Source organism: Eptatretus burgeri, chromosome 4, assembly GCF_056783735.1.
Source record: "Eptatretus burgeri isolate ZD-2024b chromosome 4, Ebu_testis_v1, whole genome shotgun sequence".
NCBI lineage: Eukaryota > Metazoa > Chordata > Myxini > Myxiniformes > Myxinidae > Eptatretus > Eptatretus burgeri.
Genome location: NC_140964.1, coordinates 112,888,424 through 112,915,556, shown reverse-complemented (window position 1 = coordinate 112,915,556; position 27,133 = coordinate 112,888,424). Strand labels below are relative to the sequence as shown.

Sequence of the window (27,133 nt, the reverse complement as noted above, 5' to 3'; positions counted from 1 at the left end):
TCACCCACCTCACTGAGAGCTGCTTGAAGCTAGTGATTTGGGTTTTTGCTCGAAATAATAACCATGAAAGGAAACAACAAGAAAGCTTTAAGTTGCCGCTAAGTTAGAGGATGGAACATTCTATGGTGGGGTTTATTTTTTCATTGGTGAACCTTTCTAGCATGGAGTTGGTTTAAAAGAAAACAACCATTAAATATCATTCCAATGCATGCTCGGTGTTGCCCTCGGGGCCATCGTGCTACTATAGGTACAGAAATACACAACAGAATTCCAAAAGTTCGTATAACCACCTTTGTGGTGTTTGGGCATTGGTATTCCATGAACTTTTTAAGGTTCTGCATCTGCCATATTCCTTAAACACTTTGTGGTTGAACAAACCACAACCGACTTTCTCTACCCACAGGAATTTGTACTGGACCGATGGAGATACGATAAACATGGCTCACTTGGATGGCAGTGGAAAGACAGTGATCCACGTCGAGCAGAAAGGGCCTGTGGGTAAGGTTCGCCGTGTTGTTCCACTTAAATATGCTGCTCATTTCTTTGTGGAGAGAACTGACATGAACATTCAGATTCATCAGACTATAAAACGTTCGATCACTGAGATACTTGCATTTTTGTTGGTTATGTCCTTTGTTGATGGTTTTTTTTTTTTCTCCAAAGGTGGCATAATTGTTCCTCCAAAACAAGGAAGCTCATACTTCCAGCGACCTTTTTGGGGAAAATTAATTTTATCTGATTGGCTTGATCTGGGAGTTTTCTTCAAGTCAACCGCAGGCTCCACATCCTAGTTTTATTTATGGTTTTCAACCACTTAGTGTTTCTTCCAAAGTGAAAATGCTGTTTTTCTTTTTTACTGATTTGTTATTCTTCACGTCATGTGATCTTGACAGGGTAGCTCAGAAGTACAAGTAAAATTTGTTGAGTGTGTAACAGGATTGTGCAGAGGAAATGGATTAAAGTCAGCTTTTGGATTCAGCTTTGACTTTGTGCAGGGCTTTCTCTGGATTATGCGGAGGGAAGACTGTACTGGATCAGTGCTGGAAATGGTACCATCAACCGCTGCAACCTCGATGGTTCGGGGCTTGAGATCATAGAGACCATGAAAAGCCGGCTCACAAAGCCCTCAGCGCTGGCCATTATGGGTCAGTGGCGACTGTGTCTTGAATGAACTTCTTTGTCTAGATCATGACCGGCATTATAACAAGGATATGACCAGATTTTTTTTTTCCTGTGTATGTTTGACAGATGACAAGCTGTGGTGGGCAGACCAAGCATCAGAGCAAGTTGGAACTTGCAACAAGAAGGATGGAGGCAATGCAGAAGTCCTGCGAAATAGAACGGCCATCGTCACCCACATGCGCATATTTGATCGAGATGTGCAAACAGGTATAATGGGGATGTCCCATGGCCTTTTCAGGCCAGACGTCTTATGGGGTGCATTTGTAAAATAAAATTTGAGGCTATCCTTTCATGTCTCACATATCTCGGGTTTATTGGCCTTTTTCTGTACACCACACCTGTCCTCCTCATAACCAGGCACAAACAAGTGCAGTGTCAACAATGGAGGTTGTGCTCAGCTGTGTCTTCCGAGTGGGGCAGCTTCGCGGACTTGCCACTGCACTGCTGGATACCACCTCCAGCCTGATGATCGAACGTGCAAAGGTATCCCTCACCTGTTTAGATCAATAGATTCTGTAATGGCTCACAGAAGATTTCATCATGGCAAGATAGCCTTAAGACGAACCATGAACATTGCTGAGAATGGTTTTGCATATGATGGTTACATGATACAGTCCTTTGTACATACACAAACTGACGTCATGAGAATTGAGCTCGCCCATAAAACCTACCCGGAGTGATTGGGATTTCATGGAATGACACAGTTCTCTGCTTTTAAAGTTGGTGGTTGGCTGATGCCGCCTAGTGATGTGGTCGATGACAGGATCATTGGACTTGTCGTGAAATTAAGTGTCTCCAGAATTGTCTTTGGTGAATGGATCTGCATTTAATGTTATCTTCATTTTTTCAAGCCTTTTTCACTTTATTTTAATACGCACACCTATAATATGACTTCCAGCCAAATGGACGTTAATGTTTACCTCCTTGTGTATCAGGCATTGGTACCTTTCTCCTTTATTCTGTACACGAGGGAATTCGTGGAATACGTTTGGATCCTACCGATAAGACCGAGGCATTGGTTCCTATCTCTGGTACCTCTTTGGCTGTGGGGATCGACTTCCACGCAGGTACGCATTGTGTGTATGTTCCATGAAATACACTTCCCTTCTTTCTGCAACGCTTTCAGTGGGCTGTCACTGCCTAAGTGATGAGATCTTTGGGTTTGGGTCCTGGGTTGAGTCAGAATTTTTTCACACTAGCCTCACGCAGGAATTTATTCCTGTTTATTTTGAATATACACCGGTATATATTTTTAGGTAAAAGACACTAAATCAATTTTTTTTGTGACATCGTCAGAATATTCTGCTCTTTGCAGCTCTCAACGTATTCTAGAGCCTATCCCTAAGCTTACGAGAACATTTTATCATTCTCCCGAGCTCAGTATTTCTGCCCACACACGAATGGTTCATTTATACCTCCGCCACCGAAGGTGAAGGAGGTTATGTTTTCACCCCTTTCTGTCTGTCTGTCCGTCCGTCTGTCTGTTTGTATACAGGATATCTCAAAAAGTTGCGGACAGATCCAGATTTTGTGGACAGGTTCGGTGTGTGACAAGGACGAACTGATTGGATTTTTGTGAAAATCCGGATCCGCATCCCATTACTGGAATTTTAAGTGATTCTTCACCATTTTGAGATCGAGCCAAAAATTATATAGCACGATATCTCAAAACGTTGTTGACGGATTCGGATGAAACTTGGTAGACGGGTTGGGTGTGTGATAAGGAAGAATTGATTCCATTTTGGTGAAGATCCGAATCCGGACCTGGATACGAGAATTATTTAATTTTTAAAGTGATTCTTCACCATTGAGAGATACGACCAAAAATGATAAAGTAATGTAGAGCATGATATCTCAAAAATGTATTCGACATGATATGTTCTCGTTGATCAGGCATTACGTGGTGGAGGTATGCGCTCCACCGAGTGCCCTTCTAGTTCTCATTGTTCTTACCAGTTTGTGGCACACTGTTGCAGACAAGTTTCACACACACACACACACACACACACACACACACACACACACACACACACACACACACACACACACACACACACACACACACACTTTTACAGCTTCGACTGACCAGCAATGATACTGGACATAAATACCAGAATTGATGAAACAGGCCCTATTGACACCACTGTATTGTACTGTGTGAGAGGTGGAGTGTGGAAAGCTGCCAGTATGCATGCGTGTACACAGCAAATGACACGATATACTGGGTGGACATGGGCTTGAGTAGCATCCACCGAGCCAAGCGAGATCAGACATGGAGAGAAGACATCATTGCGAACGGATTGGGTCGTGTGGAGGGCATCGCTGTCGACTGGATCGCAGGTGAGAGTGTGTGCAGCACCAGCAGCAGCAGCAGCAGCAGAGGAAAGGTTGAATCAGGTGTGCTGGTGATTATGAAGGTGTAATGGGGGGATTGATTCCATATGAATGGTCTCCGAATGTGTGTGTGTGTGTGTGTGTGTGTGTGTGTGTGTGTGTGTGTGTGTGTGTGTGTGTGTGTGTGTGTGTGTGTGTGTGTGTGTGTGTGTGTGTGTGTGTGTGTGTGTGTGTGTGTGTGTGTGTGTGTGTGTGTGTGTGTAAAATTGAGTACCATGATGCTAATGTCTTTCTCCCGTATGGTTTTTCCACAACATTTCATTTGTTGTGCTGATTGGCTTTATCAACTCATTCATATTGTCAAACGAAGTTTTTATTTGATCAGTAAAAGCTGGCATCATTAACTCCAGTGTTTTTGAGCCTCGTTTGCTGCCATTTGCAGTGACTTGTGTCACGACAGATGCAGATAAAATACAATTGGAAGCAGACAGATGGTCTATTCCACCGCCATTCTGTGCTCTTTAATTGTCTGTGATGTTAACTTTACGTTATCAACATTTCACGTCGACAGTCTGCACTCTGACCTGTGGGCAGATTGTGATGTTAACACCTCATTCACAAACTTTGGAGACGCTTGCAGAGGTAAACGGCAGGAATCTTATCCTATCTGATGGCATTTGCTCTTACAGGAAACATCTATTGGATTGACCAAGGTTTTGATGTCATTGAGGTAGCCCGACTCAACGGATTGTTCCGCTATGTCGTCATTTCCCAAGGCCTGGACAAGCCTCGTGCGATAGCTGTGCATCCATCCAAAGGGTGAGGATAGGATTGTTCAGCCTTTTCATGACATCCATGCAATCCACATTACATTATAGTAGATATAGGCTCAGGTCTGTTAGTCTGTGTGATAAGCATATTATGCCTCAAGAATGTCGGGTTTCCTCCCTTCAATTTAATGTTAAACAGCAGTCGCGATTGTTACCTTCGCAAACTTCGTTTGACGAAGGTATTGTATTGACCCCTGTGTATTTATTTATTGGTAAATATGTGTGCGGACAACATTGCGCAAAAACTGCTGGACCGATTTGCATGAAATTTTCAGAGATGATGTGCAGTTACTCAAGGACGCCAGGCGAAGCTTTTGGGAGCGATAAGATCAAAGGTCAAGGTCAAGGTCACAAAAAGGTCAAAATCGTTTTTTTGCGATTAAAGTGTCAATTTTGTTCCGATTTACATTAAATTAAGTCCAAAATGTTCAGTATTCAAATCCCGATCCACTGATATAGCGTATGGTATAGTGTTTGCAACCCTTGTTAGTCTGTGGAAGTCAAAGGTCAAGGGGGTCACCAAAATGGAGTTTTTGATTGGGAAGCGTTGTGGACAACATTACACAAAAACCACTTCGCAGATTGTCATGAAATTTTGTGGATGTGTTTGGCATCACGAGAGGACAAATCGATTAGATTTTGGGAGCGATCGGATCAAAGGTTAAGGTCAAGGTCACAAAAAGGTCAAAATCGTTTTTTCGCGATTAAATTGTCAATTTTGTTTTGATTTACAGCAAATTAACTCCAAAATGTTCAAAATTAAATTTCCCATCCTCTAATATGACACATGGTAGAGTACTTTTGTCACCCAAGGCAGCGGTTGGGGGTCAAAGGTCAAGGGGGTCACACAAATTCACATTTATATCGGAAAGCGTTGTGGACAACTTAACGCAAAAAAAACAAAACGCAGAGAGGCTTTAATTGTTTTGGATTTGTTTGGCATCATGAAAGGGCAAATCCATTAGATTTTGGGAGCGATCGGATCAAAGGTCAAGGTTACAAAAGGTCAACATCGTTTTTTCATGATGAAAACGGTTAATATGTTTCCGATTTACATCAAATTAATTCCAAATTGTTCAGTGTTCAATTCCCCATCTTCTGAAATGACACAAGGTATAGTACTATTGTCACCCTAGGTAGCGGTTGTGGGTCAAAGGTCATGGGGGTCACGAAATGCATATTTGTATTGAGATGCATTGTGAACAACTTAATACAAAGGTAACTGGTGGCTGCGGCGAAGGTATGCGCTCTACGAGTGCCCGTTCTAGTTTTTAAAATGTAATTGTACATGTTTGGGGTTTATAATATTTTTTTTTACTTCTGGTTGGGGTGCCCTACAAAACGCCGTGATAAGCTATTGACGTTTGTCCAAGGAGGAAGAAAAAAATTTAATATTGTTTTGTAATAACATTAATATTTTGCTATTATCATTATTGTGTTGTTATTACTTTTGTTATTTTAAACGGCTTTGGTAAAATGCCATCATTATTATCTATCTTAACATGTATACACCCCTTAACATGGATTTTGCCCAAGGCTGAAAACCTCCTTAGGGAGGGGAGCAAATTAAGTTGCGACAACCTCCATTGTGTGACCCTTAGTCCTCTTTTCAAGTCTAGTTGAGATTTGATAAGTAACGACCAGATGTATTGTGCTTCTAAAGACAGACACCGAATTGCACATTTTAGTCTGATGTTACTTATGAACACTATAATGCTTCATTAACCACAAACCTTCATCAAGCAGTTTTTGAATACAAATCTGGTCGATTTCTGTCATTCTCAAGGTACTTGTTCTGGACCGAGTGGGGACAAAACCCACGTGTGGAGCGCTCACGTTTGGATGGCTCAGAGCGCACTGTCCTCGTGAATTCCAGCATTGCTTGGCCCAATGGTATCTCCATTGACTATGAGGTACAAGGCTATTATCAAAGTCCTCTCCATCCTTGTATTTGTGATTGTGCATAGCCTCATGGTGGAATCCCTGTACAGCCTGAGAGTGGAGGTCCTGTAGCAGCTTCAGTGTGGAGGTCCCATAGCAGCCTTGAGAGTGGAGGTCCTGAAACAGCTTTTAGAATTGAGGTTCTGGAATCGCCTTGGAGTGGAAGTCTTGTTGCAGCCTTTAGAGTGTCGGTCCTGTAGCAGCTTCAGTGTGGAGGTCTCATAGCAGCCTTGAGAGTGGAGGTCCTGAAACAGCCTTTAGAGTGTCGGTCCTGTCGCAGCTTCAGTGTGGAGGTCTCATAGCAACCATGAGAGTGGAGGTCCCATGGCAGCCTTTAGAGTGGAGGTCCTGAAACAGCGTTTCGAGTGGAGGTCCTGAAACAGCCTTTCGAGTGGAGGTCCTGAAACAGCCTTTAGAGTAGAGGTCCTGAAACAGCCTTTAGAGTGGAGGTCCCATGGCAGCCTTGAGAGTGGAGGTCCTGAAAAAGCCTTTAGATTGGAGGTCCTGAAACAGCCTTTAGAGTGGAGGTCCTGAAACAGCCTTTAGAGTGGAGGTCCTGAAACAACTTTTAGAATTGAGGTCCTGGAGTAGCCTTGGAGTGGAAGTCTTGTGAAGCCTTTAGAGTGTCGGCCCTGTTGCAGCTTCAGTGTGGAGATCTCATAGCAGCCATGAGAGTGGAGGTCCCATGGCAGCCTTTAGAGTGGAGGTCCTGAAACAGCCTTTACAGTGGAGGTCCTGAAACAGCCTTGAGAGTGGAGGTCCTAAAACAGCCTTTAGAGTGGAGGTCCTGAAACAGCCTTTAGAGTGGAGGTCCTGAAACAACTTTTAGAATTGAGGTCCTAGAGTAGCCTTGGAGTGGAAGTCTTGTTGCAGCCTTTAGAGTGTCGGCCCTGTAGCAGCTTCACTGTGGAGGTCTCATAGCAGCCATGAGAGTGGAGGTCCCATGGCAGCCTTTAGAGTGGAGGTCCTGAAACAGCCTTTAGAGTGGAGGTCCTGAAACAACTTTTAGAATTGAGGTCCTGGAGTAGCCTTGGAGTGGAAGTCTTGTTGCAGCCTTTGGAGTGTCGGTCCTGTAGCAGCTTCAGTGTGGAGGTCCCAGAGCAGCCTTGAGAGTGGAGGTCCTGAAACAGCCTTTGGAGTGGAGGTCCTGAAACAGCCTTTAGAGTGGAGGTCCTGAAACAGCCTTTAGAGTGGAGGTCCTGAAACAGCCTTTAGAGTGGAGATCCTGAAACAGCCTTTAGAGTGGAGGTCCCATGGCAGCCTTGAGAGTGGAGGTCCTGAAAAAGCCTTTAGAGTGGAGGTCCTGAAACAGCCTTTGGAGTGGAGGTCCTGAAACAGCCTTTAGAGTGGAGGTCCTGAAACAACTTTTAGAATTGAGGTCCTGGAGTAGCCATGGAGTGGAAGTCTTGTTGCAGCCTTTAGAGTGTCGGCCCTGTAGCAGCTTCAGTGTGGAGGTCTCATAGCAGCCATGAGAGTGGAGGTCCCATGGCAGCCTTTGGAGTGGAGGCCCTGAAACAGCCTTTAGAGTGGAGGTCCTGAAACAACTTTTACAATTGAGGACCTGGAGTAGCCTTGGAGTGGAAGTCTTGTTGCAGCCTTTAGAGTGTCGGTCCTGTAGCAGCTTCAGTGTGGAGGTCTCATAGCAGCCATGAGAGTGGAGGTCCCATGGCAGCCTTGAGAGTGGAGGTCCTGAAACAGCCATAAGAGTGGAGGTCCTGAAACAGCCTTTAGAGTGGAGGTCCTGAAACAACTTTTAGAATTGAGGTCCTGGAGTAGCCTTGGAGTGGAAGTCTTGTTGCAGCCTTTAGAGTGTCGGTCCTGTCGCAGCTTCAGTGTGAAGGTCCCATAGCAGCCATGAGAGTGGAGGTCCCATGGCAGCCTTGAGAGTGGAGGTCCTGAAACAGCCTTTAGAGTGGAGGTCCTGAAACAGCATTGAGAGTGGAGGTCCTGAAACAGCCTTTAGAGTGGAGGTCCTGAAACAGCCTTTAGAGTAGAGGTCCTGAAACAGCTTTTAGAATTGAGGTCCTGCAGTAGCCTTGGAGTGGAGGTCTTGAAGCAGCCTTTAGAGTGGAGGTCTTGGACCAGCCTTTAGAGTGGAGGTCTTGGAGCAGCCTTTAGAGTGGAGATCGCATAGCAACCTTTAGAGTGGAGGTCCTATAACAGCCTTAGAGTGGAGGTCCTATAACAGCCTTAGAGTGGAGGTCCTATAACAGCCTTAGAGTGGAGGTCCTATAACAGCCTTAGAGTGGAGGTCCTATAACAGCCTTAGAGTGGAGGTCCTATAACAGCCTTTGAGTGGAGGTCCCATACCAGCCTTCAAGTGGAGACCCTGTAGTAACCTTAAGAGTTGAGGTCCTCGACATACCACGTGATCATAATGAATTTATTAAAGTCAATGCTGCTCACATGTCACCATTGATTGGTCGCCATGAAACATGAACGAACCTTCTACCTGGTCCCATTGTTCTCCTGTTCCCATTGTTCTTCTGGCATAAACCATATTGTGTACCAATGCTTCAACAATAAATGCTTTGTTTTTGTTAAATTGTGTGTTATCAGGTGGCCACACATTATTGGGACCCAACATATTTTACTGTTGTTCTTTTGTAAATTGCTTGCTTTTGTGTATGTATTATCAGAAAGGCAAGTTGTATTGGTGCGATGCACGTACTGACAAGATTGAGCGGATTGACCTGGAGACAGGAGAGAACAGGGAGGCAATACTTTCAAGTCAGAACACGGACATGTTTGCCGTCTCCATCTACGGAAATTACATCTATTGGAGTGACAGGTCAGGAAAAGAAGAGCTAGCTGATATGAGTGGCATGGCAGATATTGCTAACTGAACTTGCATGATTGTTACAAGATTGCTCATTTTGTGCATTTAAAGCATCTGAACTCATGTTCACCACTGGGAGACTTGAATGTTGAGTAAGCATTGCACAATACCTTGGTTTGCATATTTGGATGATTTTAATCTTGTATGGAATCCCTCTGTGCTTGGCTAATTCATTATATATATATACCTACAGGACACATGGAAATGGCTCGATAAAACGTGCTTCGAAACATTCCACCGAGGACGTGATGGCTTTGAAGACTGGCATTGGAGTTCAGCTAAAAGATGTGAAAGTCTTCAGCAAAGACAGGCAAAAAGGTTAGAAAGTAACTTTATTGAGTTTTCCAATAACTTTTTGATCATTGTTGCATTACAATGAGACTTTGAGACCAAAGTACTGCTTTATTGTACTGCTTGAGACTTTATTATTTGAGACTTAACTGCTTCGCAAGCCTTGGTGGCATAATGGTGAGAGCATCCACTCTGGGTGTGGGAGGTTGGTTGTTTTAACCCTGGCTGAGTCATACGAAAGACTTCAAAAATGCTGCGTCTGCGTCCTCACATGATGCTCAGCATTTAAAAAGTATAGAGCATGGACAAACAACTACAAGTTGGTAAGAATGGCGCAGGCTTTGATGGGCTTGGTAAGATGCAGGCCAGGAAAGAATGGTGTAGGCTTGAATCTCTCTCTCTATCTCTATCTCTATCTCTATCTCTATCTCTATCTCTATCTCTATCTCTATCTCTATCTCCATATCTCTATATCTCTATATCTATCTATCTATCTATCTATCTATCTATCTATCTATCTATCTATCTCTTTGGTCGATTTTCCGGAAGCTCTTGCTGCTCTGCAAAGTTAACTCACATTGTGTATGTGGGAAGTTAAATCCCCCTCCACCCACTTTCACCAATAATAATAATAATATACTTTTCAGTTTAATTTGCTCACTGTATGCCCGTCAGTCAAAGAGCACTCTGGTGCGGAGATGGTCACTCGAGTCAGCGACTTGGACTCGAATCGCACATTTTGTGACTTGTGACTTGATTTGAGACTTGGCATTAAAGACTTGAGAGTTGACTTTCGACTTGAGCTTGCACACTTGTTGACAATGATGACGAATGAATGAACACTATAATCAAAAGAAATATATCTCAATTTCATGTTTGTGACTAATTTTCATTTGATGTCTGGTAGGATGTGATTATTGGTTCACGAGTCAGTAAGTGACCACTATATTCGTTATTGGTGTCTGTCTGTCTGTCTGTCTGTCTGTCCCGAGCATAGCTCCGTGGGTTTTGATCTGATCTTGATAAAATTTTGGTAGGAGGTTTATATCATGATCTAGTTGTGTTTTCCTGAGAATGGGCGTGGTGCGCCCATTATGGGCGGAGCCATGCCCAAAAAACGTGTTTTTAGGGGGTTGCCGATTTCAAGTTACATCTTCTCTGAGGGGGTTTGTCGAATCTGGCAGGGGTTTTGGTATTTGGTTAGCCCAATGGCACCTGCATAGCCCCACGGAGCTCGATTTTTCATTTTCTTCCCAAGGTCACAAGGTCACGAACTTAGAAAATGTCAAAAACAAGCAGTCATAGACTGGTACTTACGAAATCGTCAACTTGACCTCTGACCTTGTCTAATAAAAGCTGTCTCTGGAGAAGGTAGCGACGCAAACCAGAAGTTTCTACCATGATTCTGGACCAAACCATCAAAAATTGAATTTTTGACCCCACTGTGACCTTGACCTTTGACCGATTTGACCAAAATCTAATCAGCACTAGCCATCACCCTCCTGAATCACGTGGTGTAATTTGATATTGGTAGCTTCTTCCGTTCTCGAGTTATCTGTACCAAACCATCAAAAATCGAATATTTGACCTCACTGTGACCTTGACCGTTGACCGATATTGACCAAAATCTAATCATCACGAGCCATCACCCTCCTGAATCACGTGGTGTAATTTGACATTGGTAGCTTCTTCCGTTCTCGAGTTATCGTGCCTACAAACAAACAAACAAACAAACAAGCAGTCATAGACTGGTACTTACGAAATTGTCAACTTGACCTCTGACCTTGTCTAATAAAAGCTGTCTCTGGGTCATTCCATGTCAAATCATCAAAGAATTTGCCGTCATCTCTCAGATTTTTGTAAAACTTTGGGAACCAATTGGGACCCATGAAAAACGGCAAGAACTCAAATATTTTTGCTAACAGCCTCTTAATTAGTGAGATACAGACTAACGAACTTTGGACTAATTAGCACGACGTCGCGAATTCAAATGGCCATATCTCTAAAAGTATAACACCTAGAGAGCTGGTTTTTGTGTCATTTTAAAGGTATTTTCATGCCCTATGAATTTGTCTGGGCAAGATTTTCCTACCTCAAATCACAAAAAAGTTATCACAAAATATAAACTTCAATCGTGAATCCCCAAAAAATGTATCCTTCAAATTTCCTCAAATTCATCCCAGAGGTACCTTATGATGTCAAGAAGCTTCCACATAAATTTTGTGATGGGCACTCCAATAGTTTCTGAGACATGAGCAATAATGTACATGTACATATGGCATATAGGTTCGAAAATCAGCATCTGTAATGTATCAGAGTAGAGTTCAGACATCAGATCGATCAGTTTTGGTGACACCCCACGAAGACCAAAAATCCTCCAGAGGACATCCCGATTCACTGAATCGAACGCTTTACAGAGATCAACATAGGGTGCAAGCAGCCCCTGCCGAAACTCTCGTCTGTGTTCGATGAGGACACGAAGGGCAAGGATACGGTCAATCCTTGACCTCTTTGGTGTAAAGCCTGACTGCTCTGGACGCTGGTGCTCAAGCAGATGCTGGCGAACCCTATCAAGAATTATCCGAGCAAAGACCTTGCCCGGCACTGAGAGCAGCGTCACCCCTCGGTAGTTGTTGCAGTCTTGGCGATCACCCTTCCCTTTCCAGAGAGGGACAACAAGGCCCCTCTTCCAGTCAGTTGGGATGATGCCTGTGTTCCAGGCAGAGCACAAAACTGCATGCAACGACATGAGTGCAGCATTTCCACCAGCCTTGAGAAGTTCAGCATGGATGCCACTGATCCCTGGAGCTTTGCCCCGTTTCAACTGGTTCACCGCAGCCCGTGTTTCCACAAGCGAAGGTGGACCACAGTTGATTCGAGGGTCAGCAACAGGGATTGTAACACCCTTGACGTCCAACTCGACAGCTGGGGGATCAGCCTGGTACAACCGCTCAAAGTAACCAGCCCAGCGGGCCTTCAGCCTGGCCCTGCGACTCTGGTCAATGGTATCCAGTGTCCCTTGAGAGACAAAATTCTTCTTTGCCCTGCGGTGAGCTCCAAGACATCCACCGGCAACATCAAGGACGGTGGTCTTGAAGGCGCTCCACAACTCTTCAGGACCCCCCTAAGCACCCAGACCCCCCAAGTGTCCACTCAGCCTGTTCGCAAACTCCTCAGCTACTCTCTCATCCCTGAGCCTGCCAACATCCAGCCTCGGCTGGGATGGTACCATTCTCCAGGATTTAAGGTGCAGCTTTAGAGTTACTACAACAAGCCTGTGGTCAGTATTGAGGAACTGAGCACTCCGGTAGACCCTGCAGTTCTGGATCATCCTCCAACGACCGTCAATGAGGACATGGTCAATCTCCTTTGCCACACCGCCAGCGTTGGAATACCAAGTCCAGCGATGAGCTTGTGGGCGCTGAAACCATGAACCAGCCACCCGAAATCCATGACTTCTTGCAAAGTCAAGGAACTTAGTGCTATTCTGGTTCATAGTTCCTGACCCATGGGGACCAACACACACCTCATAACCATTCCTATCAGTTCCAGTCGATGCATTGAAATCCCCCAAGACTAGAAGTGTATCTCGTCTGGGGCACCGATCAACCGCAGACTCGAGCGTGGCGTAGAATGCATCCTTCTCTGTGAGATCATTTGCCTCAGTCGGAGCATAAACAGAGACCAGGGAAATGACACCTAAGGAATGACGAATCCTTAATCTCATAATACGCTCGTTGACCGGTGTTACCTCAATTATCATTGGGGTCAGCTTATTCGACACAGCTACAGCAACTCCTTGGGTATGGTAACCATCAGAGCGACCAGACCAATAGTAGGTGTAACCACCCACCATTATCTCACCGCAATCCGGTCTCCGAACCTCAGAGAGAGCTGCAATCCCGATGTCCAAACGCTTGAGCGCAGATGATAACAGAGACAGGTGATCATTCTCTCTTAGGGATAGGACATTCCAGGCACCCACCCGAAGGGACCGCCTCAAGTTAACCCAAGGAGACCGCCGTCTGGTGGACGACACCTCAGCACCACTCCGACACACTCTCCCACAATCTGACCCAGGGATGTTACCCCGTGGTTTCCCTCCTATCATCAAAGATTGATGATATCAAAGGGTCCCGAAGGCTTTGCCCCAATCCTGTCATCCGGTGAGCTGCCCTGCGAAGGGAAGCTGCACAGGAGGTACTCCCACGGAGTGGGTTTTCAGTTTTTTTTGCGTTTTTGTGTTTTGCGGAATGAAGGGTTTTACGGTGGCCGGAGTGCAAATCCTGCCACCAACCTCCTAATAAGAAGTAACCCAACTGCAGGAGGACATCCGCAGACACAGTTGGGCACTAGATATGGATGGCCGTTGGCTCACAAGGAGCTCCTCCGCCCTTTGACAGGTTTTGTTTTTAATCCTGCTGGGTGTCCATATCCAAACACCCTCCTCACCAGAAAACCTGGTTGGGGAGACGGTTTAGTCGCCGACAACCTGACCATGGAACAGGTTCATACAGGTTTACATGGTACCTGTAGCAGGTCACAGATCGAACCTGACCTTCTCATCTCGAGAAGGTAGCGACGCAAACCAGAAGTTTCTACGATGATTCTGTACCAAACCATCAAAAATCGAATGTTTTGGATGTTTGACCTCACTGTGACCTTGACCTTTGACCGATTTTGACCAAAATCTAATCAGCGCTAGCCATCACCCTCCTGAATCACTTGGTGTAATTTGATATTGGTAGCTTCTTCCGTTCTCGAGTTATCTGTACCAAACCATCAAAAATCGAATATTTGACCTCACTGTGACCTTGACCTTTGACCGATTTTGACCAAAATCTAATCAGCACGAGCCATCACTCTCCTGAATCACGTGGTGTAATTTGACATTGGTAGCTTCTTCCATTCTCGAGTTATCGTGCCTACAAACAAACAAACAAGCAGTCATCGACTGGTACTTACGAAATCGTCAACTTGACCTCTGACCTTGTCGAATAAAAGCTGTCTCTGGAGAAGGTAGCGACACAAACCAGAAGTTTATACGATGATTCTGTACCAAACCGTCAAAAATCAAATGTTTTGGATGTTTGACCTCACTGTGACCTTGACCTTTGACCGATTTTGACCAAAATCTAATCAGCACTAGCCATCACGCTCCTGAATCACGTGGTGTAATTTGACATTGGAAGCTTCTTCCGTTCTCGAGTTATCGTGCCTACAAACAAACAAACAAACAAGCAGTCATAGACTGGTACTTACGAAATCGTCAACTTGACCTCTGACTTTGTCTAATAAAAGCTGTCTCTGGAGAAGATAGCGACGCAAACCAGAAGTTTCTACCATGATTCTGTACCAAACCATCAAAAGTTGAATTTTTGACCTCACTGTGACCTTGACCTTTGACCGATTTTGACCAAAATCTAATCAGCACTAGCCATCACCCTCCTGAATCATGTGGTGTAATTTAACATTGGTAGCTTCTTCCGTTCTCGAGTTATCTGTACCAAACCATCAAAAATCGAATATTTGACCTCACTGTGACCTTGACCTTTGACTGATTTTGACCAAAATCTAATCAGCACTAGCCATCACCCTCCTGAATCACGTGGTGTAATTTGACATTGGTAGCTTCTTCCGTTCGAGTTATTGTGCCTACAAACAAACACAAAAACACACAAACAAACAAACAAACAGAAACGGAAATCATCAATATACTTACGAAATCTAAAGATTTCGTAAGTAAAAATCAATAAAACGGGCATCGAGCTCCTAGGGTTTTCAACTGTTTCAAATGAAAGTTGGTATGCAAGTCGTGCTCTTCGAGTACTACAACTTTCATCATGTACGTTTTTCCCGATCCCTGCCAGTTTGCCCTTGGCGTCCCCTCGAAGGTCAAAAAATAAAAAAGGCGAAACGTGTACATTGCTCGTGAACCATCGCCGTCTCCAGACTTGTTATATTTATAAACAAAGACCGCCGGAGTCGTGCACCAAGGGCAGCATGAACTCGGTAAATAGATCGTGCCGAGCTTAGAAAACGGTTTAGTTATACCCCGCCAAAAGTGCCGCTGAGCTCTGAAGCCTCTGATCGCACATACATGTGTCTCGTGGAGTAAAAGGAGGTAACTTACAGAGAAAAGCAAGTAGATCTGTAGTATCTTTCATTACATGGATCCTACCTCCTTGAATTTGTGAGGCATGTATGCCGTACAGTGTACGTATGGAATTGTTGTTGCTGCTGCTCGGTTTATAGTTCATACCCATTTCGCCTCTTCCGTGGTTTTATCTTTATTTTTAGCCGCGTCTCGCGTAGCGAACGTGGCTCGAAGAGAGCTCCGCGTTGTTCTTCTTCTTGTTGTTCTTCTTCTCTTCTTCTTCTTCTCTTCATGTTGTTGTTCTTCTTCTTCTTCTGGTGAAGACAAAACCTTTTGGACACGGCTCTTTTATATACAGGCTCTGGATATCCTTAAATACTAAACATCTGTACACATCCTCACATTGACGGTGCCTTTTGAGAGCGTCTATCATCAACTTTTAAATATATTCGGACATTTGCTTTAAAGTTTCGAAAAGTTCACGTTACTATTTAAAGATTATTCCATTTAATGTGTTGTAATTTCGGAAATACACGATTTTCTCGTCATGAACAGGAGCCTCCATGATGGGTCTCGCTATTGGCTCCATCAAGGCACATGACAAAATATCGGAAGTTGTTGTTATTTATATATTTATCTATTTTTTTTTATTATTAGTGCCATCACGTTGCAAACGCTGGCTCAAAGAGAGCTCCGTGTTGTTGTTGTTGTTGTTGTTGTTGTTCTTCTTCTGGTGAAGACAAAACCTTTATGACGCGGCTCTTGGACACATTTGTCCTTGTTACTCAACGTGTTTTATGGCTCATAATGGTACCAAAATAAACAAACACGTATACACACGTAATGGTTTGAGTGGATGTTCTTACCATTACACCGTCAAGACTGTGCGTCTCTACGAAGCTTGATGCTACTCTCTGCGCGTGCGCATTTCACTTCGCTATCAGTAGCATGGTGGAGATTTTGAGGGTGATCTTATTTGCTTCTGGATATTTTGAAGGTGCATTGAATAAAAAGAGTGCTGCATGTCAAAAAGCAAATCACCAAGATTAATGACACGAAAAAAACAGAGTCTGGTCCTCGAGTTTGTATTAAAGCAATTAAACATCGTCGCATGTCATTTATGTTGGAATATACATGCTCAAAAAATCTTCAAGTTCATATATACAACCAGCTCATGACTTGCATACGCCTTTTGAGTTCCGTATTAAAAGCTTACATGTAACAAAGGTCGATGATAATGAAATTATGATGTAACACTTGACTTGAAACTTGCCCTCATAAACTTGAGACTGATTTGAGACTTGGCTCAAGTGGCTTGTCGACATCTCTGCTCTGGTGCATATGTTCATGATGCTGAACATATAGCAAGGACAGTTTGATTTTTCTGAAAACAGGGGATTGAATCACCCATCAACTTATACAGTATCTGCGAATCAATTCAACTATCTGTTTGTACTAGCTTCCCTTCCTTTTCTTCTTCATGAAATATTCAACAGTGATATGTGAAGAAAATATTAAAGTAACTTGCTTTCTGATTTTTATGTAACTCATGAAGAACCTGACCTTACACATGGGTCAATTCCCCCAGACTTGCAGGCGGATGACATGTAATATCCATGCCCACTGGGATCGCCGCGATACGCTAGATCGAAAAAATTGGTAATTTTCGTAGATTTCATTTCCCTAGAAAAAAAATTGGGGTCCTCCCCCCACCCTGAACCCCTAGGACTATGAATTTTGTTTATTTTATTGCATAAAACTTGTTATTCTCAAACCTCTCTTCCTCCTCTAAATCTTTGTGGCGTCTAATCAAATCTGTTTCTGGTGTATGTCCCCCATCGATCCCTCCCTTACCCCAAATACCCAAAATACCTTACCCCAAAATACTTACCCCTTACCTTACCAGCTGACACTGCACGTGAAAAGGCTGAATGCCTAAATTCTGTGTTTGCTTCGAAATCTTGTGTCCCAAACCCATCACCTTCTGTACCCACCTTACCGAGTCGCACCCAGCTGTCCCTGGACTCTCTGTCCTTTTCTCTTGGCAAGGTGGAGAGCTTGCTGTCAAACCTCGACTCTGATTCTGCATCCGGTTCAGACGGCATCAGCCCACGTGTCCTAAGACCCGATCTGCTGCTCTTGTTCACCCTCTCTCTGTTCTATTCACCCTCTCATTTGCTCAAGGTCATCTGCCATGTGCTTGGAAATCAGCAAACATTACTGCCCTGCATAAAAAGGTACAAAAACAGGTCCCTGCAACTCCAGACCAATCAGCCTTTCCGCACTCATCAGCAAGGTAATGGAATCCATCATCGCTTCCGACATTAAATCCTTCCTCTTTTCCAATGGCCTGATTTCCAATCCTCAATTTGGATTCAGACCAGGACACTCTACCCTGTATATGCTGCTTCTGCTCTCCCAATAATGGATGGAGGTATTCAATGCCAGACATGAGATCAGAGCCATCTCCCGAGAAATATTGCATGCCTTCGATATGGTCTGGCACCCCGCACTGCTTACCAAACTCTCTTCCTATGGTATCCATGGCAATCTCCACTATTGGCTCACTTCCTCTCCTGTCACAGTCAACATGTGGCCCTGAATGGAAGTCTCTCGTCCCCTCTTCCTGTCCAGGCTGGAGTTCCTCAAGGTAGCGTTCTGAGCCCTCTGCTTTTTGTGGTTTTCAATGATCTCTCTGACTCTCTGGAATATCCTCTTTATCTCTTTGCTGTTTTACTCCACCCTCTGCCGGACCATCTGTCATCCCTCAGGCCGGCAAGCAGCAGCTTCTTCACTCTCTGCAGATCTAGATAAAATCACAAGGTGGTCAAACATGTGGAACATGTCTTTCAATCCTGACAAATCTCACACTCTCACGATGTCTCTCCGAAAGGACCATCTGGACCCCCCCCCCCCATCTACTTTCTCAACAATCTTCTTGAAGAAGTCCTTTCTTTCAAACTTTTGGGTCTCACTATCTGCCATGATCTTTCCTGGGAAAGCCACATCTACAAGCTGGCCTCCAAAGTCAGTCACCAATTGGGCATTCTCTGTCGTGAAAGGTCCTTCCTCGGCACACCTGAGCTCCTGACCATGTACAAAGCTTTCATCTGCAGTCCGATGGAGTACTGCTCTCCCCTCTCGGCTAGTGCTCCCGCCTCTCACCTTTCTCAGCTTCACGCTGCTGAAACCAATGCATTTTAGATTATATTGGTATCTCCCACGATGAGGCGGAGTCTTTGGGTCTCTCACTCTCTCACCACAGGCAGGTCGGTGGTCTTTCTGTCTTCTACCATCTTCTCTCCCGTCTACACACTCCCCACCCTCCCCCTGCTCTGTCTGCTATCTGTCCTGACAATATTTCCGCAGGGTGCTCAAGGTCCGTCAGCAACCCCCTTGTGGTAAAACTCCCAAATTCAAGAATCACTGCTCACCTTCATTCTTTCATTCCTATTTTTTCCCCACTTTTGTAACAAACTCCCACACTCTCTTCAATCCCATTCTTCCCTCCTGGTCTTCAAAACAGCCGTTCACCACCATCCCTTATCCCCCTCCCCATCCAAAACCACGATCTTTTCTACTCCCGTTAATCCACCCCAAACCCACCTCCTTCAAATTCTCTGCTTTCTTCCTGAAAGTCCCTGCGGTGTCCATCTTGTTTACCCCGTGTACCCTGCCCCATCCCTCTCCCTTCCACAGATCTCTTCGTGTGTCTGTTCCTCGCTGTTTTGTGCTTCCCTCTCCTGTCTCTCTTGTCTCCTGCTCCCCTTGTTTTACATTTTGTGTGTTCGTTCTTATGTGAGCCTTGACATCGTATACAAACAAAATAAAATAATAATTATAATAATGGTAATTTTTAAAAAAACCTTGCACTGCACAGCCCGAGTCCAATTACCAGTTTTCAACTCATTCCGTCCAGCAGTTTAGGAGTGCATAGAGTACAGACAGACAAACAGACAGACACTTCTCAAATTATAGTATGATTTATTTTGAAGGCAGAAATCATTCTGCTTTCGAAAATGGAACCCAATGTGACTGTTTTGCGGTATCTAGTGACAGAATGAACTAGTATGTGTAGCTAGAACACATACTAGAACTAGAACTAGAATTATTTAAAATGTTAAGCATTTCTTCACCATTGAGAGATTAGGGCCAAAAACGATATATAGCATGATATTTCAAAAATGTATTGAGCTCGATATGTTCTTGTAGATCAGGCATTGTGCAGTTGAGGTATGCGCTCCACCAAGTACCCTTCTAGTTCTGTATAAAACACCATTGGTAATAATATTTATCACATCATATAATGCCTATAATAACCCCGGAATATTTAAACATTTGTTTAAAATTTCCAGGCTGTTAAAAACAAATCAAGCAAGTATTCAGGAAAGGATAAACATGATAAGAGATCAGCTTTGAATTTTGATCCATTTTTTCGTTGTTGATATATTCCTTTGCATATCCATTGGGACTGCATCTAAATGATGTGTCTGCATTGCTCTTTCTAACTACTCAGTCACTCACTCACTCACTCATTCAGTCACTGATATTAATGTCTTGGACCTTCTAGGTGGCAGAGAAAGATGAAATTTTGCATACCCATGCAACTCAAAGCCAATACCCCAGGAAAAAACCGTCGGGAAATCTCCAAAAGTGAAAATATCCCTGAACTAGAACTGCCCATGGGAGAGCATATACATCCACAAGGCTAAACAGTTTACATTTTGTATCCCACTAATAGGCTGGATCCACATCCAGACCTTAAACAAAATCTGATCGGCTTGTTCTTTTTACATACACAAACTAGAAGGGTACTCGGTAGAGCACGTACCTCCACCACGCAATGCCTGTCCATGAGAACATATCGGGCCCGATACATTTTTGAAATATCACGCGATGCAGTACTATATCGTTTTTGGCCCCGATCTTTCAATGGTGAAGAATCGCTTTAAAAATTCTTGTAGTCGGATGCGGATCTTCATCAAAATATAATCAGTTCATCCTTGTCATATACAGTACCAAACCTGTCCACAAATTTCATCTGGATCCATCCACAACTTTTTGAGATATCCTGTACACAAATGAACAAACAGACAGAAAGTGGTGAAAACATAACCTTCTTCACCTTCTGTGGCAGAGGTAATCATTCACCAAGTTTTGTCATGACCCATCGAAAGCTTTTTGCAATAACATGCTACATATCGTTTTTGGTTCCATCTACATGTTCTCTCAATGGTGAAGAATCGCTTAATAAATGAAAAAAAATCTGGAATCCACATCCGGATCTTCACAAAAATCAAATCGATTCGTCTTTGTCACACACCCAACCTGTCCACCCAGTTTTGTCCAAATCCATCCATAACTTTTGAGATATCTTGCTCACAGACAGACAAACAAACAGACAAACAAACAGACAGACAGACAGGGGTGACATTCCAGAATAATGACTCCTGCTCAGGACCGCACAACGAATCTACGGAATCAGTTTAAAATTTCCAAGTGTACTACATGCACACTCCCTGGACCTCGTATAAGTGGCAACACCTTATTGAGGCATCTCCGTGATGCAGGAATTCGTGCTCATTGTCATGTTCAGCATCCAAGACTTTCACTGTGACATTTCACTGTGTGGTTAAATCAGCACGTCTGATGGACACGGAAGCAATTGGAAAATGTTATGTTCAGAGACGAATCCAGGTTTCTCCTTGAAAGGCATGATTGCTGTGCGTGGGTCTACAGAAGAGCTATTTGCCCAAGGAAGCTGTGAGCTATCTGCTCGAGTCTGTGTTCAGGAAGCCGTGAATTGTGGATGTGGAAGTGTCATGATGTGGGGTGGTATTGCTGAAACCTTTCGCACAACTTGATCTGTATCCATGGTAATCTGAGGACAGATCAATACATTAATGAGATCTTGCAGAAACATGTGTTGCCTACCCTTCAACAACATGGTGCAGGAATCATATTTATGCGTGGTAATGTTCCTTCTCACAGGACTATTCAAACAAGGAATGTTTTTGTCATTGCCAATGTCAATGTCATGACTCTCTGGCCTACCATCTCACCGGATTTCAATCCAATTGAACATCTCTGGAATATCATGGATTGTCAGGTTTGAACCTTGCCAAGACAGCCGCAGACCCTCGATGAGCTGGAAGAGGAGCTGATTTGAACATGGAATTTCATTCTCCAGGCTAAGATTTGAGTGTTCATGTGGTCAATGTTTAATGCAGTCATTCCTGCTCGAGATGGGCATGCCGGGTCTTGAGATTGTTCCTTCCATGTTGGATCCTCATGTGTAAATGTTCACCACAATGCAGCATTGCATGATGATGTCGAATGAAATGGAGATGTACTTATTCAGTATTTATCTCTGTCAGGGGTTTTCACCTTTGTGTCACATGATGTAACACAACAACAATCACGTGCTCAGTAATTTTTTTTTAATGGTGGAGAGAGAGTATATTATATTTTTTTACTGCCGTGGATCGGCTCACGATGCTCGCTTCTCCACACGTCGTTACAGAAAGTTACGTGGCAGATTTGCTGTGTTTATTATTTACACCAATCATTATTTACACCAATCGTACTGCAAACATTTTATTTTGCACAAATTTATTAGTAAAAAAAAAAAGGTCCAAATGATCTAAAACTCTAAATGGTGAAGGGTCAACGCTGTTTCATCTGTCTTTATAATAATAAGGGGTCTGAATGGTATTTAGGTCTCAGGGGTCCAAAGGGACTTTAAGGGCTATAAATGTCTAAAGGATATAAAAGGTCTAAACGGTGAAGGGATCTAAAGGTGTCAAGTATCGAAAGGGTCTGAAAGGTAAAAAGGGGCTTAATGGGTCTTAAAGGGTTTTTCAGGTCCTTTGAGGTCCTCTTGATCTTTTGGATCCTTGGGGACTTTTGGGTCTTTGGGGACTTTTGGGTCATCTGGGTATTTTGGGTCTTTTGAGTCTTCAGAGTCTTTTTGGGCCTTCTGGTTCTTTTGGGTTCTCGGGGACTTTTGGGTCACCTGGATCTCTTGGGTCTTTAGAGGCATTTGGGGTCTTTAGGGTCTTGGCGGTTTTCAACGGTCAAAGGGGTCTCAGCAGTCTCATAGTACAGATTTAATCGATGTACGTGTGTGAAGTCAGGGTGCAACTGACATTCAAACAGTACGTAATTAATAGACATGTATTCACATGGCTTCACCATGAAAGGTACATTCCAATTGTACATAATTAATAGATGTACGTACAGTCTACAATTGATGTTCAAACAGTACGTAATTAATCAACATATAGTCACATGACTTCACTGTGAAAGGAACATTCCAATAGTACATAATTAATAGATGTACGTGTGTGAAGTCAGGGTGTAACTGTTGTTCACACAGTACATAATTAATAGATATTGAATGGAATGTCTATTTAATTACGTTTCAAGAGATGGAATGGACACTTCGTCTCAAAGTATCAACCTCCGTGTGTGTGTGTGTGTGTGTGTGTGTGTGTGTGTGTGTGTGTGTGTGTGTGTGTGTGTGTGTGTGTGTGTGTGTGTGTGTGTTTCCATCACAGCGATATATATATATATATATATATATATATATATATATATATATATATATATATATATATATATATATATATATATATATATATATATATATATATATATATATATATATATCTGTCTCTCTCTCTCTCTCTCTCTCTCTCTCTCTCTCTCTCTCTCTCTGTCTCTGTCTCTCTCTTTCTATCTCTCTCTCTCACACACTCTCTCTCACTCTCTCTCTCTCTCTCACTCTCTCTCTCACTCTCTCTCTCTCTCTCTCTGTCTCTGTCTCTCTGTCTCTCTGTCTCTCTGTCTCTCTGTCTCTCTGTCTCTCTGTCTCTCTGTCTCTCTGTCTCTCTGTCTCTCTGTCTCTCTGTCTCTCTGTCTCTCTGTCTCTCTGTCTCTCTGTCTCTCTGTCTCTCTGTCTCTCTGTCTCTCTGTCTCTCTGTCTCTCTGTCTCTCTGTCTCTCTGTCTCTCTGTCTCTCTGTCTCTCTGTCTCTCTGTCTCTCTGTCTCTCTGTCTCTCTGTCTCTCTGTCTCTCTGTCTCTCTGTCTCTCTGTCTCTCTGTCTCTCTGTCTCTCTGTCTCTCTGTCTCTCTGTCTCTCTGTCTCTCTGTCTCTCTGTCTCTCTGTCTCTCTGTCTCTCTGTCTCTCTGTCTCTCTGTCTCTCTGTCTCTCTGTCTCTCTGTCTCTCTGTCTCTCTGTCTCTCTGTCTCTCTGTCTCTCTGTCTCTCTGTCTCTCTGTCTCTCTGTCTCTCTGTCTCTCTGTCTCTCTGTCTCTCTGTCTCTCTGTCTCTCTGTCTCTCTGTCTCTCTGTCTCTCTGTCTCTCTGTCTCTCTGTCTCTCTGTCTCTCTGTCTCTCTCTCGCTCTCTCTCTAATTAATTGATTGGTTTTTAAGTTTTGATTGTGAACTCATTTTCAGGTGATAAATTTTTCATCTCCAGTTGGCCTATATCTAACTCACCTGTTATTAATGCCTGATCTCCGTTGATGGGTAAATGTGACATATATATATATATATATATATATATATATATATATATATATATATATATATATATATATGTATATATATATTTTTTTCAATGAAAGGGTTAATGAAAACATCAGGGCTCTGGATAAATATTTCGAGCAAAGATGGATGGTAATTAGACTTCTACCTGCATCTCCCAACAGGGACCAATGTGTGCGCATCAAATAATGGTGGCTGCCAGCAGTTGTGCTTGTTCCGCGGTGGCCATGAGCGAGTTTGCGCTTGTGCCCACGGTGTCTTGGCCTCTGATCAGCTCTCCTGCACCGACTACGATGGTTACCTCCTTTATTCGGAGAGGACAATATTAAAGAGTATCCACCTGTTTGATGAGCTTAACCTCAATGCTCCTGTGCGCCCCCTGGAGGATCCTGAGCACATGAAGAACGTCATTGCACTCGCTTTTGACTATGGTGGAAATGGCCGACGTCGTCGTATATTCTTCAGTGACATCCATTTTGGAAACATTCAGCAGGTGTATGATGATGGCACGGGGAGAAGGGTACTCGTTGAAAGTGAGTTTCTAAGACGTTTGTCATTCATTCACTGCATTTCTGTTGAGGATGATTGTTTCTCCCCATTTACCTATATTTTGACCATGTTCTTCCTTGTACACTAGACGTGGGCTCTGTGGAAGGTGTAGCCTACCACCGTGGATGGGATGCTCTCTACTGGACCAGCTACACATCGTCCACTATAACGCGCCACTCTGTCGGTCCGAGTACATCAATCAGCTTTGACCGTGAGACCGTGGTGACCATGTCCGCCGATGACCACCCCCGTGCCTTTGCCATGGACGAGTGCCTCAAGTTCGTAATATCCTTAAAGAAGGACTGATATTTGATTGGCCTGTTATATTATTTATTCACACGACTATTCATTCACCAATTCAATAATGTCGTACATTCGCTATGAAATATAATGGAACCACCGAGCCGGTGGTTCATGATCGCTGTTTGTTTGATATAATGAGTTTTTCAAATTTATAGATATTGTTTAACGTGCAAAATATATTTTGCACCCAAATCTTTTCAGCATGAGTTTCAGGCATCTTCCGTTATCTTTGATATGGTACTCCAGTGGTGAGGATACTGAGCTGCTGTCCCAGTAGTTACACATTTAAATCTGGGTGAAGGCAGCAGTATTAACAATTTGAATCCTCTGCAAGCTAAGATAGTCTCAGGAGAGTTAACATGTACGTAGTTGGAGTATGCAAGCCCAGAAAAAGCAAGGCATTCCACATCCATGGACAAATTGAGTTCCGCGCGCTCTCAGCCATAAAGGGTAAATATTATGGTTATAACGAAGGGCCTTTTTGAACCAAAAGTAAAGCTGGTACTGACCTTTTATTTGTTGATTGCATGGGAATCAGAATTTTTGAATTTTCTTTTCTCACAAACCTTGCGGGATTGCCCAGTTTGTTTCTTGTGGTTTGTACTTGGATTGCATTAAGTGCCTCTGCTTAATGGCTCCTTATTGTAAAAAGAAAAATGGTATTTTCAAATTTCAATTTTTTTTACCCCATGAGCAATTTCTAATTCAGCTATTTCTACTAAAATTGGGGATTGCCTGTACTTTGAAATGTACACACGAAAGATAAACAGACTAATCAAACAATAAATAAATTAGTGTGTCAAGAAACACGATTTGAATGGGGATGGTGGGGTTAAGCTGTACCCTCTCCTGCCCTCCCCCGTCTGCATGTTCTCATGTGTTTTCATTGGTTCCTTGTCCTCATAGCTACATGTTTTGGACCAACTGGAATGAGCAGAAACCCAGCATTATGCGAGCAGTGCTTTCAGGCTCCAATGTACAGGTCATCATCGCATCCAACATCCGTACCCCGAACGGCCTGGCTCTTGACCACCGTTCCGAGAAACTCTACTTCTCCGATGCCACCTTGGACAAGATCGAACGCTGCGAGTATGATGGAACTCGCCGCTATGTGAGCAATTTGCTGCAAAGTACAGCTCCATAATGATTGCAACCACAATTAGTTTATTTGGAGTTGTAGTTCAGTTGGCTGGTAAACGACCAACCAGAATACAGTACGACAAGGTAACTTTCATTAAAAGGTTATGGTCTCAAGATTGACTGACATCCATAAACACCATGGCGACCTCAAGCCATTCATTCACAAAAATCACTTCCTAGCTATGCTTCGAGGCTTACAAGCCTTCACATCATGCCTCATGTCTGGTGTGTCTCATAACATCATAGTTAAAGTTTCTGGCCTGTAATGGGATAGCTTTTGCAAATACGTTCGAACATGAGAGCTTGAGTGTTAGTGTCTCAATGTTAGAACTTGACGGTGATGAGGGGATTATTGATAAATCATCCTGGAGTCATCATAATCCTGGCTGGACATGGATAAGATGCAAGCAATTTTTACACTTGGAGCAACGATATCGGCAGTTTGGTTTCGTATAAATTTTGATGTACAGAGTGTTTATGCTGCCGAAGCAGTTTATTGGCAAGGGTTACACTCGGTGGCTTGTCATTGCCTTCCTTGTCTTGCTTGTCTGTGCTCTATCATTTTATATGCTGTGTCAAGCAAGAAAACAGCGTGTACCATTTTTACAAAGTCTTTGGTACGACTCGGCCGGAGTTTGAACTCCCTACCTCCCAGAGTCGGCGGACATTCCAACCATTAGGTCACTGAGTATGGTTGGTTTAGTATGTACCTTATTTTTCGGTGCGTAAGTCGGTACTATTTCCCCCTGGAAGTCCGAGCCTCGACCTCTCCTCAAAATCGACTCATCTATGTTTTAAGACATTTAATTGCAAAAAAAAATAAAAAAAAATTGTGATATCTGATATCTAATGAAATAGATTGTAGAATTGTCATTTGAAAACAAGTTTCCACGTAACATTGTGGATCTGTTGCTAGAAAGTGCAACATTTGCAAAACGACTTAAAGCACATGAGATATTCCCATTGATGTCGTATAAAAGGGAAGGGGGTGGGAGGAGTGGGTTGGAGGATGGGTGGCGGAGGATAGGGGGCGGTGTGCTTTCCCAGGGCACATTTTCGGTCACCCGAACATACCTTT

At 43.5% G+C, this 27,133-nt stretch overlaps 1 protein-coding gene across 8 annotated transcripts in view; it reads left to right on the top strand.

Annotated features, from left to right (window-relative positions):
- The window catches only part of LRP1 (LDL receptor related protein 1), a 583,330-nt gene that overhangs the window by 444,472 nt on the left and 111,725 nt on the right, over positions 1-27,133 (top strand). For all 8 annotated transcript variants that reach the window (XM_085879746.1, XM_085879744.1, XM_085879750.1 and 5 more), the window contains 13 exons: positions 404-498; positions 996-1,145; positions 1,249-1,389; positions 1,540-1,665; positions 2,118-2,249; positions 3,388-3,522; positions 4,206-4,335; positions 6,133-6,259; positions 8,927-9,078; positions 9,320-9,444; positions 24,228-24,596; positions 24,701-24,890; positions 25,822-26,026. In XM_085879746.1, coding sequence (XP_085735872.1) covers positions 404-498; positions 996-1,145; positions 1,249-1,389; positions 1,540-1,665; positions 2,118-2,249; positions 3,388-3,522; positions 4,206-4,335; positions 6,133-6,259; positions 8,927-9,078; positions 9,320-9,444; positions 24,228-24,596; positions 24,701-24,890; positions 25,822-26,026 — 2,077 coding nt within the window. The remainder of the gene's footprint in view (positions 1-403; positions 499-995; positions 1,146-1,248; positions 1,390-1,539; positions 1,666-2,117; positions 2,250-3,387; positions 3,523-4,205; positions 4,336-6,132; positions 6,260-8,926; positions 9,079-9,319; positions 9,445-24,227; positions 24,597-24,700; positions 24,891-25,821; positions 26,027-27,133) is intronic.